Genomic DNA, 18,173 nt, shown 5'->3' with positions numbered 1-18,173 from the left:
ATATCAGCTTTCCATTCAACAATTCATACACATTTTGTTTTGTGACATTGATTACAATCCCCACAATGTAAAATCACTCCTCTCACTTCTTTCTGGTTGTTTCTCATTTTCATCCCTTCTTTTTTCCTTACCCTTCCTGCCTTCTGAACTTTCTCCTTGGGAAAATGCTGCCCTTTTGATTTTGAATGGTTTGATTGTTCTAAGGAGTGTGTGCCTCACTAGTGTTATTATATACTTTGTACACCTGACCATTGTTTGCCTGAAAATTGAGCCATGGGAGTGAATTCAGTTCCAGGTGTGAAGGGTGACTAAGGGCCATAATCTCAGGGTTCCACCAATCTCTATCCTACTAGTAAGCCTGAACATTTTATCATTTTGAGTTTTGTTACATATTTTTCTCCTACCCTTTCCATGACCTTCTAATGTGATCTATTTTGGAGCAGTTGGTAGTGGTAGCTGGGCACCATCTAGTTCTTCTTGTCTCAGAGTCATGGAGGCTGTGTTTCACATGATCTACTCATCCTTTGCACTAATTGTTTCCATGTGTCTTTGATTTACCTTCACTCTTCTTTGTTCCAGATGAGGAGAGACCCATAGTTGCACCTTAGATGGCTGTTCACAAGTTTTTAATACCTTAGTGCCCAGATGATATTTATAAGACCAAATGAGAATATACAATGACATTAATAATGATAATAGCTAATATAAAAATAGGATGACTTGTCAGTAACTCAGAAAACTAGAACTGCATAAGTGAAAATCATCAACGCTCAGCAGAAATAATTAAATAAAAAAATATTATTGTATTAATATGAAAATACAAAACAAAACATCAAACCCTTTGTCATGGAGTCAATTCCAACTAACAGTAACACTACGTATAGAGCAGAACTTCTGCATAGAGTTTTCTTGACTGTAAACTTTATGGAAGTAGTTCTCCAGATCATTCTTTCATAGTGGCCCTTGGTGACTGCTAACTACTAAATTTTTGGTTAGTAGTCAAGCAGAAACCTTTTATGCCACCAAGGGATCTATATAAATTGTTTTAAAAACTTACAATTAGTGTCAAGCAAAACATAACCATTAGGTAGAAGTGGAATAGTCTGCAATGGTTGTTGTTGTTATGCTACAATATAAACTCTAAAACCACATGGTGGGAAAATGATTTATAAGGGAAGGAACTTGAGAAAAGGTTAAGTCTGATTATCATGGAAACTTAATTTAGATAATCCAAATTCCACAACTAATCGTTAGTCAAACAAAAGAATATGTGTAACTCCATATGTTGTTGTTGTTAAGTGCCGTGGAGTCGTTTCCGACTCATAGCGACCCCATGCACAGCAGAACGAAACACTGCCTGATCCCGCGCCAGTCCATATAGGTTTAAAGAAATAGAATGGGAACATGAAATTAGCTATATGTCCATGTAAATTCATATGTGCTCCAGGGTCCCTCTTGTGTTTCTCTTTGTTTATTACATCAAATGAAAATTTCAGCAGTTTACAAAATAGTTCTCAGTTTATAATTGTTTTGTCAAAATTATATTGGGTTGATGTTAGACATAAGGAGAAGTAAAATAGCCAATGTTGGTGCAGACTTTCAAAAAGAACAGAAATTTGCCTGCAAAAAAAGAACTTTGGGCTAAAACACTAGCTGCTTCATGGAGTACAATGTAGATATCACTAACATTAAATCATTTTTAATATATGTTTAAAATTATAGAACCATTAAAAATACAAAAAGTTCACCTATAATATGATAGACATTTGGTTACTCACTATCCATTATTTTTCCAAGTCTCTTTTTATAAATTATTTTAAAAAAACATTTTTCATATATAGTCTTGAGACCTGGATGCAACATTAAGTATATGATAGGAAAACGGTGTGTCCTAGTTTAATTGCAACATTTATTTTTCTGAGTAGTACAGAAAATAATGATATGCTTTAATTATGTTGTTGTTGTTATGTGCCGTCGAGTCGGACCCAACTCACAGTGACCCCTCTTTGGGTTTCCGAGTCAGTATCACTACGGAAGTAGATTGCCTCATCTTCCTTCCAAGGAGTGGCTGGTGGGTTTGAACCGCCAGCCTTCTGGTTAGCAGTCAAGTGCCTTAACCACTATGCTACCAGAGCTCCTGCTTTAATTATATGTTGGTTTAAATTAGATGACATTGTGCTCCCTTTTTGGCCCATTCCCTATCAGCAGAGATAACTACTATGCTGAAATTATTATCCTTTCATCCAGTCTTTCATGTTATTTTTATATATAAGCTTCACAATCTATATATATACTTTCTATTTTTTAATTACCTTAGAGAAGATGTTAATTACATCCTTTACAAAAATATCTTTATTAACAATTTTTTTTTTTTTTTTGAGTTTTCTGTATTGAAAAGTTCAGGTCTTGACAGTTTATTAGGGAACCCTGGTGGCACAGTTGGTTAAGGACTCAGCTGCTAATCTAAAGGTCAGCAGTTCAAACCCACCAGCTGCTCTGCAGAAGAAAGATGTGGTATCTGCTTTGGTAAAGATTTACAGTCTTGGAAACTCTTTGAAGCAATTCTACTCTGTCCTATGAGGGTCACCATGACTCAGAATTGACTTGATGGCAACGGGTTTTGTTTTGTTTTTATAATTCATTTATTCTAAATGCTTTATAGTACTTTATTGTATTAAAGCATAATCAATTATATTATCAATTAATTCTTCTGACAAGCTTTTAAATTATTTCTATAGTTTATGTTCTTATGAATAATCCATTTTTTCCCCACATATTTGAGAATTTCTGCATGATATTCCCAGTCAAACATTCATCCCATGTTTGGAAGATATTTCCATATTATTCTTGTATTTGCTTTTAAAAAAATAACCATGTAAACAAAATATTTCCATTTTTCCACAACACTTGACATTATCAGATATATTTTTGCCAGTTGTACAGATGGAAGAACTTTGCTTTGAAATCAAGCTCCACTACTAACTAGCTATGTAACCCTGGGCAGGTCACTAACTTCTCTTTGCTTCAATTTTCCCATCTGTAAAAATGAAAATACATTTAATATCCTAGTCACAGTTTTCTTGGGAAAATTTAATGAATGAGTGTATATAAATTACTGAAAACAGCAATGAGCATACAACGAATTTAAGGTGTTATTATATTTATTATTAAATGACTTTTAATTAATTTTGCTAGTAATCTGTATGTAATGTTATTGTTAGGTGCCACTGAGTTGTTTCTAACTCATAACAACCCTACGTACAGCAGAACAAACACTGCCTGGTCCTGTACTGTCCTCACAATCATTGCTATGTTTGAACTTGTTGTTGTAGCCACTGTGTCAGTCTATCTCGTTGAGGGCCTTCCTCTTTTTTGCTGACCCTCTACTTTACCAACCATGATGTTCTTCTTTAGGGACTGGTTCCATCAGATAACATATCCAAAGTATGTGAGACAAAGTCTCTCCAGCCTCACGTCTAAGGACCATTCTGACTACACTTCCTTCAAGACAGATTTGTTTGTTCTGACAATTGATGGCATATCCAATATTCTTCATCAACACCATAATTCAAATGCATCAATTCATCTGCCAAAAAAAACAATAATAATAATAACCCTCACTGCATCGAGTCAGTTTTGACTCATAGTGACCCCTCCTTGGGTTTCCTAAGTGTTATCTCTACAGAAGTAGATTGCCCAATTTTCCTTCCCAGGAGTGGCTGGTGGGTTTGAACCTCCAGGCTTCTGGTTAGGAGTCAAATGCCTTAGGCACTACACCAACAGAGTTCCTCAGTTCTTCTCTAGGCTTTGTTATATATTGCTCAGCTTTTGAATGCACATGAGGGAACTGAAACTACTTTGGCTTGGGTAATGTGCACCTTAGTCCTGAAAGTGACATCTTTGCTCTTTAACACTTTAAAGAGGGAATACGTTCTTACTAGTTAAAAGTCATGTGTTGGTTTGGGTGAAGCAAAAGGCAATATAACAAACATGTGTGACCAGCAAAATAACAATAGAGAAGGGGAGGACACAAAAATGTGCACAGAGATATTGACTACAGAGGCTAATACTAATGCATACACAATACTGCATTACCAGTGGCAGCAAACACTTATCTATGGGTAAATACTAGATGGCACATAACAACAACAACAAATACATAGAAAGCTGAGAAGATCAGGTATGAGCATGTGAACAGGAATATATCCATAACCATGGATAGATTTGGCTGGTGATATGCTTACATGTGTATTTGTGCTACAAAAATATCCATGTAGAAGTAACAGGGGAAAAGTTGAAGTAGATTCTTGGTGATGACCAAGCACCTTGAGGAAGAGTCACTGGGCCTGTGGGCTCAGGACCATCATCTCAGGGGCCATTAGGCTTAATTGGTACAACATCATACATAAAAATTTTGTTCTACATCCTACTTTGGTGAGTAGCGACGGGGTCTTAAAAGATTTTGAGCATCCATCTAAGATGCAACTATTTGTCTCCTCTCTTCTGGAGAAAAGAAGAGTGAGGAAAATCAAGTCATACAGAAATGAGGGTCTGATGGACCACAGAAAACTCAGCCTTCATTACTCTGAGACCAGAAAAACGAGATGGTGCCCATCTACCAAAACCAAAAACAACCACTTGGAAAGGGATCAAAATTGGAGATCCTGGATAGAGTGGCAGTGAGATTTTTTTTTTTTTTTTTTTTGATAGAGTGAGAGGGAAAATGAGGAACAAAATTCAAAAACACAAAAATGACCAGATTGGATAGAGGCCAGTAGCACCCCAAAGACTATGGCTCCAGGTTATCCTTCAAGCCTGGAAATGGAAGCATTTCTGTGGATTAGCTCTCCATCAAACATTAGAAAGACCTACAAGCAGAACACCTACCTTAAGGAGATGCACCCCTTGGATCTATCAACTATTAGACATCAGAAGGGCAGCATTTGCACAGAAGGAAGGCTGAGAAGACAGAGTAGCATAGATAAGAAGGACACAGGGAAGGGGTATTCATAAGAAGGAGATGGAGGAGAGCTTTTTATTGTTGGGATTGTAATAGGAGCAGTGAAACCTAATATGCAAGAACTGTTGAGAGTAAAAGAAATCTGCTTTATAAATTTGCACCCAAATCACAATAAAAATATTAAATAAAAAGGGAATACATTGTGTCTCATATACTATCTTATTATTTGAAATTATGTTTTCCCAGTTACCTCGATATCTGTGCATCTATTTTTATATTTGTCATTCTTTTCACTTTATATTATTTTCTAATTTTCTGTTATATTTCTATATTTTCTTACTGATCTGCAGGTGTTATTTATAAACTCTTGATAATATCTTGATTATATGTACAGTTTACCCTTTTATCTCAGTCTTTCTTATATTTATAGTGTTTATGACAGAACAAGAGTTTTATATTTATTGTAGTGATATTAATCCATTTGTCCCATTATAATTTACATTTTTATACTCTATTTTCTTATTTAACACCAAATTTTGATAGTGTTATCCTTTGTATTGGTCTAAATATTTGAAAATTTGCTGTTTATATTCGTCATTTAATCTGGAATTCATTTCTAAATATGGCATTAGATACGGATCAATGTTTATTTCCAATATAAACAAACCAATAAAAAAGCACTGCCATCAAGTCAATTCTGATTCACAGTGACCTTACAGGACAGAGAAAAACTGCTCCATAGTGTTTCCAAAGCTATAAATCTTTTCCATGGAGTGGTTTGTGGGTGCAAACTATTGATCTTTTGGTCAGTAGCCCAATGCTTTAACTGCAGCCCCATCATAGATTATTAATTTTCTTAGAATAAACCCATTGCCGTCGAGTTGGATCTGACTCATGGCAACCCCTCCTTGGGTTTCCGAAGCGGTATCATTATGAAAGTAGATTGCCTAACCTTCCTTCGAAGGAGTGGCTGGTGAGTTTGAACCACCAGCCTTCTGGTTAGCAGTCAAGTACCTTAGGCACTACGCCACCAGAGCTTCTTTTCTTAGAATAGTTATTTTCTAATGATTGTTGTTGTTGTTGTTATGTGCCATCTAGTCAGCCCGACTCATAGCGACCCCTCTTTGGGTTTCTGAGTCAGTATCACTACGGAAGTAGGATTGCCCCACCTTCCTTCTGAGGAGTGGCTGGTGGGTTTGAACCGCCAGCCTTCTGGTTAGCAGTCAAGTGCCTTAGACACTATGCTACCAGAGATAAACGGTGCTAAATCTGTCACAAACTCCCATATACAATAGCTTGAGCTGAGTTTCCCAGTCTGTTCTATTTAGTTATTTATTTATTTATTTTTTAAATTAATCTCTGCACCAACACAATTTAATGGCTTTGACATTTTAGTTTTCATCAGGGTATAATGCATATGGAAAATTGCACATGGTTTAGGTGTATAGATGTGTGCATTTTCACTAGCACTCTGATTCATTATATCAGCAATATTCTCAAATCCCAATTCTTGCTCACTTCCAGTCACTAACACCTTGCCTGATATACCACTCTCCTGACTTCTGAAAGAGGCGGTTACTTTTACCTGTTTTTAAACTTTATATAAATGGAACCATCATATAGCATGTTTTATAATGTATCTCAGTAATGCTAATCAACAATACATTTGTAGAATTCATTCAGTTGTTTCTTGTAGTTGTAGATAATTTTTTTTTCTATTTTTTAAAGTTCATTCTCTTTTAATTTCAAATTCATGTAAACTTGCAAATACATAGTGAATACAGTCCCACTTTCAACCATTATAACATTAGCCACTGCTTTCTTACCCCAATTGTCTTGAATATTTTCACTTCTTTTTTTCTACAAAGATATTCTACTCTATAACTTCATTACAGACATCAAAATGAGGAAGTCACTATTGAGACACTACCATCATCTAATTCAGGGAACTCATTCAAGTTGTTCCAGTTGTCCAATAATACCTGTAGAGCAAAATATCCAAGCCAACCTCACATGTTGCATTGAGTCATCATGTCTCTTTAGTCTCCTTCAATCTCGAGCAATTCCTCAGTCTTTTCTTGACTCTAACAAAATCATTGACATCCTTGAAGATTGTTGTTGTTAATTGCCATGGATTTGGCTCACAACTCATGGTGACCCCATGTGCTGGAATGAAATAATGCCTGGTCATGCACTATCCCTATAACTGGCTTCAGTTTGGATCGTGTGACCCATAGTGTATTCATTGGCTGATTTTCAGAAGTATATCGCAATATCTTTCTTCCTCTTTGAAGATAAAAACAAATAAGGTCTCCCTCCAAAAAACAAACAAAGAAAAAATTATTTACCATCAAGCCAATTCTAACTCATGACAACTCAGTGCGTGTCAGAGTGGAACTGTACTCCACAGGATTTCAATGGCTGTGATTGTTTGGAAGTCAACTGCTGGCTCTTTTTTCCAAAGTGCCTCTGAGTGGATTCAAATTGACAACCTTTCAGTGAATAGCCAACCTCTTCATCATCTGCACCACCCAGAGACTCCTCTTTGAAGATACAGGCATGTTATTTTATAAAATAAAAATTGAGTTTGTCTGTTATTTCTTCATGGCTCCAAAGTTTTCATATCATTTAATTTTTAAGTTAAAGTAACCTATTTCACTAGAAACTCAAGAGGAGTAAAGTTATTATCCCTGAGCCACTATATCCTTTGTAATCATGATAAATCACACTTTCATTGAAATTAAGTTAATTACATTTTTTTTATTTTCTGAGAAGCTTGTAAATGCATGTGCATTTCAGTTGTAAATACCTTCTCACATTCCAATCAGAAGTCCATGCTATCTTATGTTACTGAAATTAAACGTTGCTGAGAGAAGTTGTATTTGATGTATTTTAGTTTACTTCATGGTTGTCTACTAAAACTAAATTTCTGTGTATTGCTCTTTGTTTAAAGAAGGCAGAATCATTTGAAGTCTGTGAACCAAGTAACAGAATCAAATATAAGCCTCCATTTTGTCATAATGAATGCTTAAAATGTGCTAGGAAGGGTGATATACTACAAATGCTTATAGTTACAACTGATAATCAAAATTAGAGACTTACTCACTTTTGTACTTTGGAAATAAGTTATTCTTGTCAAAAAGTAAGGCCCTGAATCCTTTTCACAAGAAGTTTTGTTTTGTTTTGTCTTTCTTGAACTATTTTTCAGGTGTCACAGCTTTACTTTAGCCACACGGGGAAGGTGTGTTCCTCTCTGCCGCCTCACATTTTCTCCTGTGCAGAGAGAGCTTTACACCAGCTTTTCCAGGAGCAGCGACCTCAGTGTTTCATCCTCAGGTAGAATCCCCCCCCCACTGACTTCCCATCTTTGATGCTCAGTTATGCCCTCAAGGTTTGGCAGTTAAAGTGTCCTCATTTCTTATTGTGTTATCTTATTTACTTGCTCAGGAGTTTGAGGTTCAGTATATCTTGCAACAAATATATTTGACTGGTTACAAAAGTGAAACCTCTTTGTTATTAGAAATAGCCCCAAGTGTAGTTGAATCAATATCAACAAACTAAACCTCAAACTCATTTCATTTTGAAGATTTAAAAGTTTGAACCAGGGTGTTTTTGTGTTTAAACCTCAAAAAATATGAGAAAAGAAGAGGGTCTATGATTCATGAGTCAATATTACTATTCCCTGAAGTTCAGTACTGCCAGATACATCATTTTATTTACTTTGCGAATGTATGTATTTCTACTCTGCTTCCATGTCGTTTACTTTGGCTCATATTTCACCAAAATTATGCACCCAAAATATTTTTTCTTAATTTAAAATGATGGTAATTTTTGCTCAATATTATCAAGATGTTCAAGAGGATGTTTTACATGGGAGCACAAATTCTCTACATTAAAAAAAAAGTGTTGCCGAAAAAATAGAAGTGAAATATGACATGTTGTTGTTCTTATGTGCCATTGAGTGGGACCCAACTCATAGTGACCCCTCCTTGCATTTCCAAGGTGGTATCCCTACGGAAGTAGATCGCCCGACCTTCCTTCAGGGGAGTGAGTGGTTGCTGGGTTTGAACCACCAGTCTTCTGGTAAGCAGTGCCTTAGGCACTATGCTATCAGAGGTCCTGAAATATAACATAGTATGCTATCATGCTTGCTATAGGATTGAATAAATATTTTGGTATTGAAATAAGGCCTGCTTCAGATTAGCATATTTTGTATTATGTACAACTACAAGAGGAGATGTCTATAAACGGTCACAGACTTATCTTAGTTATTACTAGTAGTTTTGGTTGAAAACCAAACAAATAATTCAAATAGCACACACTTCAATTTGGAATGAAATTAAATTATTATTAAGATGGGAATTTAGAAAGAATCCAACAGACTTATTTAAACATTCAAGCACTTATTTACTTACATACCTATGCATACCTTTACATTATTGATTCAATAAAATGTTTTGTGGAGTGTCATATTGATGAATTGCAAATTTCAGCGTTCTTGTTTTCAAAATACCCTGCAAGCAGTTGTTTAAATAGTTGTGCTCTGAAGGGTCCCAGGAAAGAGGGAAGAGCTGAAAGGTGGCTCCTTACCCAGGCTTGAATCAGACAACTCCATTTTTTCTGTTTTATCTGTCAGGTTTTCTGGTCTTACTTTGATAAAAAGAGACATTTGAAAAATTGCCTTGTAAATTGGTGAGATTTAGAGAAACACAATAATAATGACAATTATAATAACAAATATTATTAAGTAAAGTCTTTCTATGTGCCACATCCTCAGCTCAAATAATATATACATTATTTCATTTATTTCCTTGGCAGCCTTATACAATAGGCATCAGTATTATTATCATCATAAACCAAAACCAAACTCACTTCCAAGGAGTCAGCCCAACTCTTAGCGACCCCTCCTTGGTTTCCAAGGCAGTATCACTACAGAAGTAGATTGCCCAACCTTCCTTCCGAGGAGTGGCTGGTGGGTTTGAACTGCCAGCCTTTTGGTGAGCAGTCAAATGCCTCAAGCACTATGCCACCAGAGCTCCTATTATCATCATAGTCACCACCATTTTCCATATCTGGTGACTGAGTAGAGTTGTGGTTATTAGAAGCCCGTTGAGTTGATTCTGACCCATGGCAACCTCACGTAAAAACTGTTCCATATAGGGTTTCCTAGGCTATAATCTTCACCAGGGGAGCTCTGGTGGCTTAGTGCCCTGCAAGCATTTTCTTATAACTTCCTCTTGAAAACCAAAAACCAACTGCCATCAAGTCAATTCCTACTCATAGCAACTCTACAGGACATAGTAGAACTACCCCGTAGGGTTTCCAAGACTGTAAATCTTTACAGAAGCAGGCTGTTTCATCTTTCTCCATTTTCTCTTGTGGAGCGACTGGTGGGTTAGAACAACCAACTTTTTGGTTAGCAGCCAAATGCTTTAATCACTATGCCACCAGAGCTTGTACTTTCTCCCAGGAAGATACAATGTTCCATATACACTGACGGTTTAAGTGCAAGTTTATTGGAACTTGAATTCATAGTAAATTGGAGACTACTTGTATATTAAACTTTGTAAATTTATAAGTCAATTAAATAAATGTTCAAATATCATTTTGAGTATCTATTGTGTCCTAAAACTAGCATTAGCAAAATATTTGGGGATCAAATATTTCTGGTATGAGTATCCTATAAATTTATACCAGGCCAGAAATTTAAATTTTTATTTCCAAAGTCCCTCAAATAATTCCTTACATTTTGTTGATAATTTTAGTTCCCAGTAACACAGAAGACTTCATGTTCAGAAATAGTTTTTAATAATTTTCAGATAATTTTCCTGGGCCATAACTGAGAATTTGGAATCCACCATCATCTAACCTACTTTTTAATTTCTTGAATGCCTTGATAGATTGTTTTAATGAATTGTTTGACCATATCAACTGAATGGCATTGGCTATGGTTTTTGGTATGTGGCAAATATTTGTAATTTCTAAAGTACAGTTATACTATCAAATACAGTAAGTAGTTTATGAAATTAGCAATATAAAGTCTCCTTTGTCACGTACATATTTTCTAGACAAAACTGTTCAAATAAGTTACAGAAATCTTATAGGTCCATGATGGCACAACCCAAAGTCCATGATTAATGTCTAATTTGAGATTATGTCTAATTTCAAATAAGAAATATTTCTGTACAAATAGAACTAAAATTTTTAGTTTTAATATGGTCATCCAATAGAACTTATCATTCTCCATTTTTCTTTTTCTTTTTTTATTTCCTTTCAATGCACTCAATGTTGAAATGAAATGTGGTCATTCTAAGATTTTATAAAGTGGTTAAAATTTATGTGATTTTAGCTAACTAAAGGAGTTGATCATTTCTTCTAACCCTACATCTAATAATGTTGTGAGTGCAATGGTAGGGAGAAGAGAGAGAAATTCATATAACCACTAGGGTAGCTCGACACTCTCGCATGCGTCTCTCTTTGTATTTACAGAGACCATGTCTGCCTAATTCATTACAATGTCCACTCTGCATGTTCTCTGTAAATATCTGATGAAAATTTAATGTTGGAAACATGCTACCTTCTGTGCTTCCCCATCTCTAAGAATCAACTCAACTCTCATCTTTTCCTGAAGCCTGTCCTGACTCCATATAAGAGGTGGAGCTGCTTGTTTATCTGGACAACTACTGCTCTCTATGACACTTCCATTGTAATTACATATTAATTATGTATTTAACCAAAAGTTATAATGCTGCTTTGAGTCTTTACTTGACAGTGTCCTCAGTAGATGGAAAACTCCTCAAGGGAGCAATATCTTTTTACCTCCTTAACCCTAAAACTTAACACAGATTCTAGCACATAGTAGACCCTCAGTTAGTTACATTTGAAAGGATGAGCAATTTTAAGGAAGGAAAATGATATTTTGAACATAGATGTCTGTGTTAATATAAGCAAGGTCTCTACAAAAACAACTGACTCTATAAAATCAATGCATATTAATGATTACATTATTTCTTGGGTAATAGAACTTTTTATAAAAATGAATATAATTTTTGAAATTAAATATGCTCTATGAAATTAGAAGGTTAAAATAAAAGGTCCTTGTACTCAGAAAAGAGCTACTTATCTTGGGCAGATCATCCTAACCTGTTCTCCTCTTGCAGTGTGTAGAGTTGCTTTTTATAAGTAGTTTAATGTTTGAGAGCAGCAGACATGAGGGGAGGAGAAGTACTCATTAACATCTGGAGATCTGAATTAAAAAAATGATTTAATTAAATAATAATTAGTCTTTTTCCTGAATAAATGCCTTAAACAAATTCATGGAACAATTGTTCCAAGGACAGAAACCTAAGAAAATATTAGTAAAAAGCTTTATTTGTTTATCTTTCCATTTATTGCTTTTTTCCTAAAAGATAAATGGATTGTATTTATGAATTATTCATCTGGATGAAGTAATAATTCTATTTTACTTTAGACCTCTTTGATATAGTGCTCATTGCATTGGAATTTGATACTCACCTCATATTGTTCGGTGTCAGGTTTACAACACAGTTATTATTTATAGAAGTCAAATAAGTGAATGAAATATGCCTGGGATATATGAAAAGTTGTTATAAATGGCAACTTTAGTTGGCAATTGTTCCTAGTTTAAAGGAATATACAACTTATAGAATGTCTGAAAGTAGCCTAAATAGGCAAACAGATCCATGTTAGGCAATCTCCTTCCACAGTGAAATGGCCTCGGAAACCCAAGGAGGGGTCGCTATGAGTTGGGTCCGACTTGACAGCACATAACAACAACGAGTGTCAAGCACTTCACTCATATAGTCTCATGTGACAATAGTGATGAATGAGTTTTAGTAGCTTTGCACCTTAGGTTGCTTCCACCTAAACACTTTACTGTATAACGCTGTCACTTGTTTGATCACCTCACTCACTTACTATCAAGAACTTGAGGATAACTTGATACCTTTCTATTCAGTCCAAAATCATTCTGCAATGACTCACTCACATTATGTAGTTCTCCCTGTGAAATATTTTATGGCAGAAAGTGCATCATATATCATATTCATTTGTTGTCCCAGCATCTAAAACACTGAATGGCACATGATGTAGTATGTATATATATATATATATAGTTGTTGTTGTTGTTGTTTATTTATTTTAAATGAATAAAACAAATCTAGAAGTGGAATTATAGTCATTAATAGTTGTGTTATCTCTGTGTCTGAGAATTATCCCTGGTAAGTTCTTATTTTATTATCTCTTCCACATCAGTAAACTTGTATTTTCCCATCTGTTTTCTGTTAGTGGTGAGAGAGGATCTGGAAAGTCTGAAGCCAGCAAACAAATAATAAGACACCTAACTTGTAGATCTGGATCCAGGAGGAGTATATTGGATTCCAAATTTAAACAGGTAAATTTATTGTTTGGGTTGAAAAAAATTGTGAATTAAAATATTGAGCCAAGAAAAATCTTATTTATACATAGAGAGGAGATCATAGTAACCACAAATTGTGATCAAAAAAGGTTGAGGCCTGGTACAAATTGACATTGTTCAAGTGAAATTTTATTTTCTTAAAACTTATTTTGAACATACTCTTTTTATATTTGCTCAGAATAGTTGAATCAGAAATATATAATATAGTTAGAGATTAACATAGAAGGTTGACACATTTTGGGGCAATTGAGCTTGATAACCAATTCTTCTGGGGGTTTATTGAGAGTTGATAATTTCATTCCAATGCATTTAAAATAATTGACAATACTTAATGATATTGATGGGCAGGTAATAATACCTTCAACACCAAAACTGATTTTAAATTATATTAACACTTGATTCTATTGGAGATGTCTTATTCTGCTACTTAACCTGGCTAAAAAATAGCCAAAAATGAAGAAAGAAGCAAGAATGCCTATTAACATCTAAGATAATGACCAGAAATTTCATGAAATAAAACTCACAAATTTAATTCAAGGAGATACCCATAGGTGCTTGTCCATAGACAGATACTCTTGTTTCCACACAGCTCTGGAAAGGTTTTTTTTCTTTTTTTTAAATAGGTTTTTAAAAGCACAGCTGATTATAAGAAGAAACTAAAAGGAAGTAATGAGCTTTCTGCAATTGATCAAGAAGTAATGCCCAATAGTGAACTGGACAGGAAAACAATTGATTAGAGATAAACAAAAAAGTGATCAGAACTTAAAAGTCTGTTGTTCAGGGGCCTTTTCTTCCAAAGCTAACCCTCCACATTTCAGTATTTCCTTAGGAAACAACTACAGAGTAATTGAAGTTCATGGTGATTGTTGCAAACTTTAAATGAAATGAAATTAAATATGTGTGCCCTGTTAAGTTAGAGAACTGGGAAGTTCAAACACTCTGCCTCACTTATGCTCAATGGCCTCATGGATTCAGTTCATCTGTGCACTATTAGTTTCAGTCCTTTCTTTCTTAAGATGTAGACCTACCTAGCTAACAGTCTACCTGGATATCCTACAATGTGCTTGCTTCAATCACATCAAAATTTACTTTATATATCCCTTCTCCACAATATCCTCTACCCGTTTTCCAAACAAAGAGGCTACACTCATGGCAGTGGAGACAAATCCAATTTATAGTGACCTTATAAGACAGAGTTAACTTCCCCATTGGGTTTCTAAGGCTGTAATCTTTATAAGATAGGAGATCTGGTAGCATAGTGGCTAAGGCACTTGACTGCTAACCAGAAGGCTGGCCATTCAAACCCACCAGCCACTCTCGAAAGGAAGATGGGGCAAGCTACTTCTGTAGTGATACTGCTTCGGAAACCCAAGGAGGGGTTGCTATGAGTTGGGTCTGACTCCATGGCACATAACAACAACAACAATCTTTATAGAAGCAGACTGCCACATCTTTCTTCCATGGAACTGCTGGTATGTTTGAACCACCGACCTTTCCATTAGCAGCCAAGTGCTTAATCACTGCACTAACAGGGCCCCTTCCTCCTATATTTCTCAGTATAATAAATTGCACCATCATTTCCTCATTTCCACAAGCCACATACTTAGAAATCTTTGACTCTATACTCTCATTCTATCTCAAACACAATCACAGTATCTTGTCATGTCTATCACCTTAGTCCATCTAGTTTTCCTCAGGCATACTGTCATCACTTTTGTTGAGATTATCATCTTCTGTCATTAGGAGATCTTCCAGCATTTCCCAATGTGTTTGCTTTCTTCCCTCATTCTTTACTATCTTTGAATGTATCTACTTCTGGCCAATCTTGACTGACAGGGCAGCTGTGCTCCACAGGATCATTGAAGGTTCAGGATCTTTTCTATTTCTATCTTGTTGTTCTTTTATCCCCTTGGGCACTTTGTTCACATACTTGGGCTTCAGGCTTTGGCAGTCTTATTTACAGGAAGGAAAAAGAAAGCACTAGTCTAAAGAAAGGACTTATCTTGTAAGTTGGAGATAACTAAGAAATTGGACATATCACTTGCACTTACAGTTATAGGCTTTAACTTTGTAATACAGTTAAGGAACTGGAAAATATGATCTCTAGGTATGCAGCCATGTGCTCATCTTGAACTATGAAGCTGAATAATGGAGAAAATTATTTTGGTGGAATATTAGCAGCCCACATCACAACTTCCTTGTTTAAAACTCTTAAACAACTCATTGTTCCCTTTGGATGGCCCAGACTCCTCAGCATGGGCAATGTTTCTTGTTATAGTATTATTTCCTTCTTTCTTGTTGTTGTCAGGGGCCATCAAGTCAGCTCTGACTCAGAGTGACCCTGTGTTCAACAGAACAAACCCCTGCCCGGTCGTGTACCATCCTCACAATCTTTGCTGTGCTTGAGCAGACTGTTGCAACCACTCTGTCGGTCCATCTTATTGAGGTTCTTACCCTTTCTTGCTGCCCTCTACTTTACCTAGCAAGATATCCTTCCCCAGGGAATGGCCTTTTCTAACAGCATCACCAAAGGACATGAGACAAAGTCTGGCCATTCTCACTTCCAAGGAGCATTGCAGCTGTATTTCCTTCAAAACAGATTTGTTTGTTCTTCTGTCAGTCCATGGTATTTTCAGTATTCTTCATCAACCCCACAATTCAAATGCATCAATTCTTCTTCAGTCTTCCTTATTCATTGTCCAGCTTTCACATGTATATGAGGAGATTTATAATACCATAGGCTGGGGCAGGCGCAAATGGATATCTTTGCTTTTTAACACTTTGGAAAGTTCTTTTGAAGCAGATTTGCCCAATGCAATATGTCCTCTGATTTCTTAACTGCTGCTTCAAGGAGTATTGACTGTGGATTCAAGTAAAACGATATCCTTGACAACTTCCATTTTTTCTCCATTCATCGTGATGTTGTTTATTGGTTCAGTTGTAAGGATTTTTGTTTTCTTTATGCGGAGGTGTAATCCATATTGAAGGCTGTAGTCTTTGATCTTCATTAGCAAGTGCTGCAAGTCATCACTTTCAGCAAGCAAATTTGTGTTATCTTCATATTGCCTGTTGTTAATGAGTCCTCTTCCAATCCTGATGTTGCATTCTTGTTCATATAATCTGGCTTCTTGGATTATTTGTTTAGCATGCAGATTGAATAAGTATGGTAAAAAGCTACAACCCTGATTTTACACACTCTTCCTGATTTTAAACTTTTCGGTATCCCCTTATGCTCTTGAAATGACCAATTATTGATCTACGTACAGGTTCCTCATGAGCACTATTATATGTTCTGGAATTCCTATTCTGTGTTATCCATAATTTGTTAGGATTCACGCAGTTGAATGTCTTTGCATAGTCAATAAAGCACAGGTAAACATCTCTTTGGTATTCTTTGCTTTCAGTCAAATTCCTTATGACATCAGTAATGCTATCCTTCGACCCAGGAGCTGTTCTTCATTGGGCTGAATTTCTGGCAGTTCCCTGTAAACATACTGCAACAAGCATTTTTGAATTAACAAAATTTTGCTTGTGTGTGAGATTAATGATATGGTTTGATAATTTCTTCATTCTGTTGGATCGCCTTTGTTTGGAATGGGGACAAAGTTTTTACCCTGTTCTTTTATTCTTTGGTGAAGCAACTCCTGACATACATCCCTCCCTAACTGGTTGTGCTTCCTCATTCATCTGTTCATTTGTTCCACAATTATCTCTTGATTTAGAGATAATCTTTCAGTTTCTTTGTGCCTGCCACATGCTAGGAAACCTGTTCATATATGGTGAATGAATGATTATATGAATAAAACATTTAACAGTATTTAACATACCTAGAAAATGTTTCATTATCCAAACAAGTTACTGAAATTAACTTCTATTCCTCTTAAATGAATTTAAATAGATAAACATTTATATGTAATCTGGATCCTGTAAATTTCTTTATGAGTGAGTGTGTGTGTGTGTGTGTGTGTGTTATATTATACAGAGGATAGGCCATGCGGTACTAGTAAAGTAAAAAGCTCTCTATTGGCATCTATTTCAAAGTGTGGTATTGTCAATAAAATGATTCAGTCTCAGATTTACACTGCTATTCCTCTAGAATCTCCCTGATATGTGACTCACTATACACACATTTACAGAAAGACATCTGCATTTCATTCAGATGAATTATCTTATATTTAAGTGGAAGCACAGCCAGTTAGCTTTGGCTTTGGAAAATTCTGGAAATTTATACTATCTGTTTTCTCATTTAGAAATGAGATGAATTTTTGTATAACTAAAAAATTGGTATTCCTCATAATGTCTACTTTGAATTAGAAATCCTTAAACTTTTAAATCTGCTATAAGAGGATTCCCAAGTTTAGGTCTGATTTAGGATATATATACATATATATAAATATATATATTTATTTATATTTATATTTATATTTAGAATGTATACTAAATCATTCTTCAATGCATCTATGGCATGGCATGTGTTCATTAATAGCTTTAATTTATAACCATTTACTAAGTGACCATGTGCTAAGCACCTGCATAATTCTATGACACAGCTCAAAGTAATTAAAAATTTGGAGTCAACTTGGAAAGAACAGCTTAAAGTATTCTTTTTATTTAAATACTTTAATGTATCAACTACTGACTTAATGTTCTACACTTAAGGAGCAGGACATTTATGCAACAACATAGTTTTAAAATAGACTCCCATTAACTAATAGACCTAACAGGATTCATTAACTTAATTGAAATGGCAAGGAGCTATAGTCTGCCCTCTAAATT

General features: G+C 35.3%; 1 protein-coding gene across 1 annotated transcript in view; it reads left to right on the top strand.

The window, feature by feature from the left end:
- Positions 1-18,173, top strand: part of MYO16 (myosin XVI) — a 974,663-nt gene that overhangs the window by 367,095 nt on the left and 589,395 nt on the right. The window contains exons 12-13 of the mRNA XM_007938926.2: positions 8,169-8,296; positions 13,268-13,373. Coding sequence (XP_007937117.1) covers positions 8,169-8,296; positions 13,268-13,373 — 234 coding nt within the window. The remainder of the gene's footprint in view (positions 1-8,168; positions 8,297-13,267; positions 13,374-18,173) is intronic.

This window comes from Orycteropus afer, unplaced genomic scaffold, assembly GCF_000298275.1.
Source record: "Orycteropus afer afer isolate SDZICR_OR568_19922 unplaced genomic scaffold, OryAfe1.0 scaffold00055, whole genome shotgun sequence".
NCBI lineage: Eukaryota > Metazoa > Chordata > Mammalia > Tubulidentata > Orycteropodidae > Orycteropus > Orycteropus afer.
This window is presented reverse-complemented; position numbering and strand designations above follow the sequence as displayed.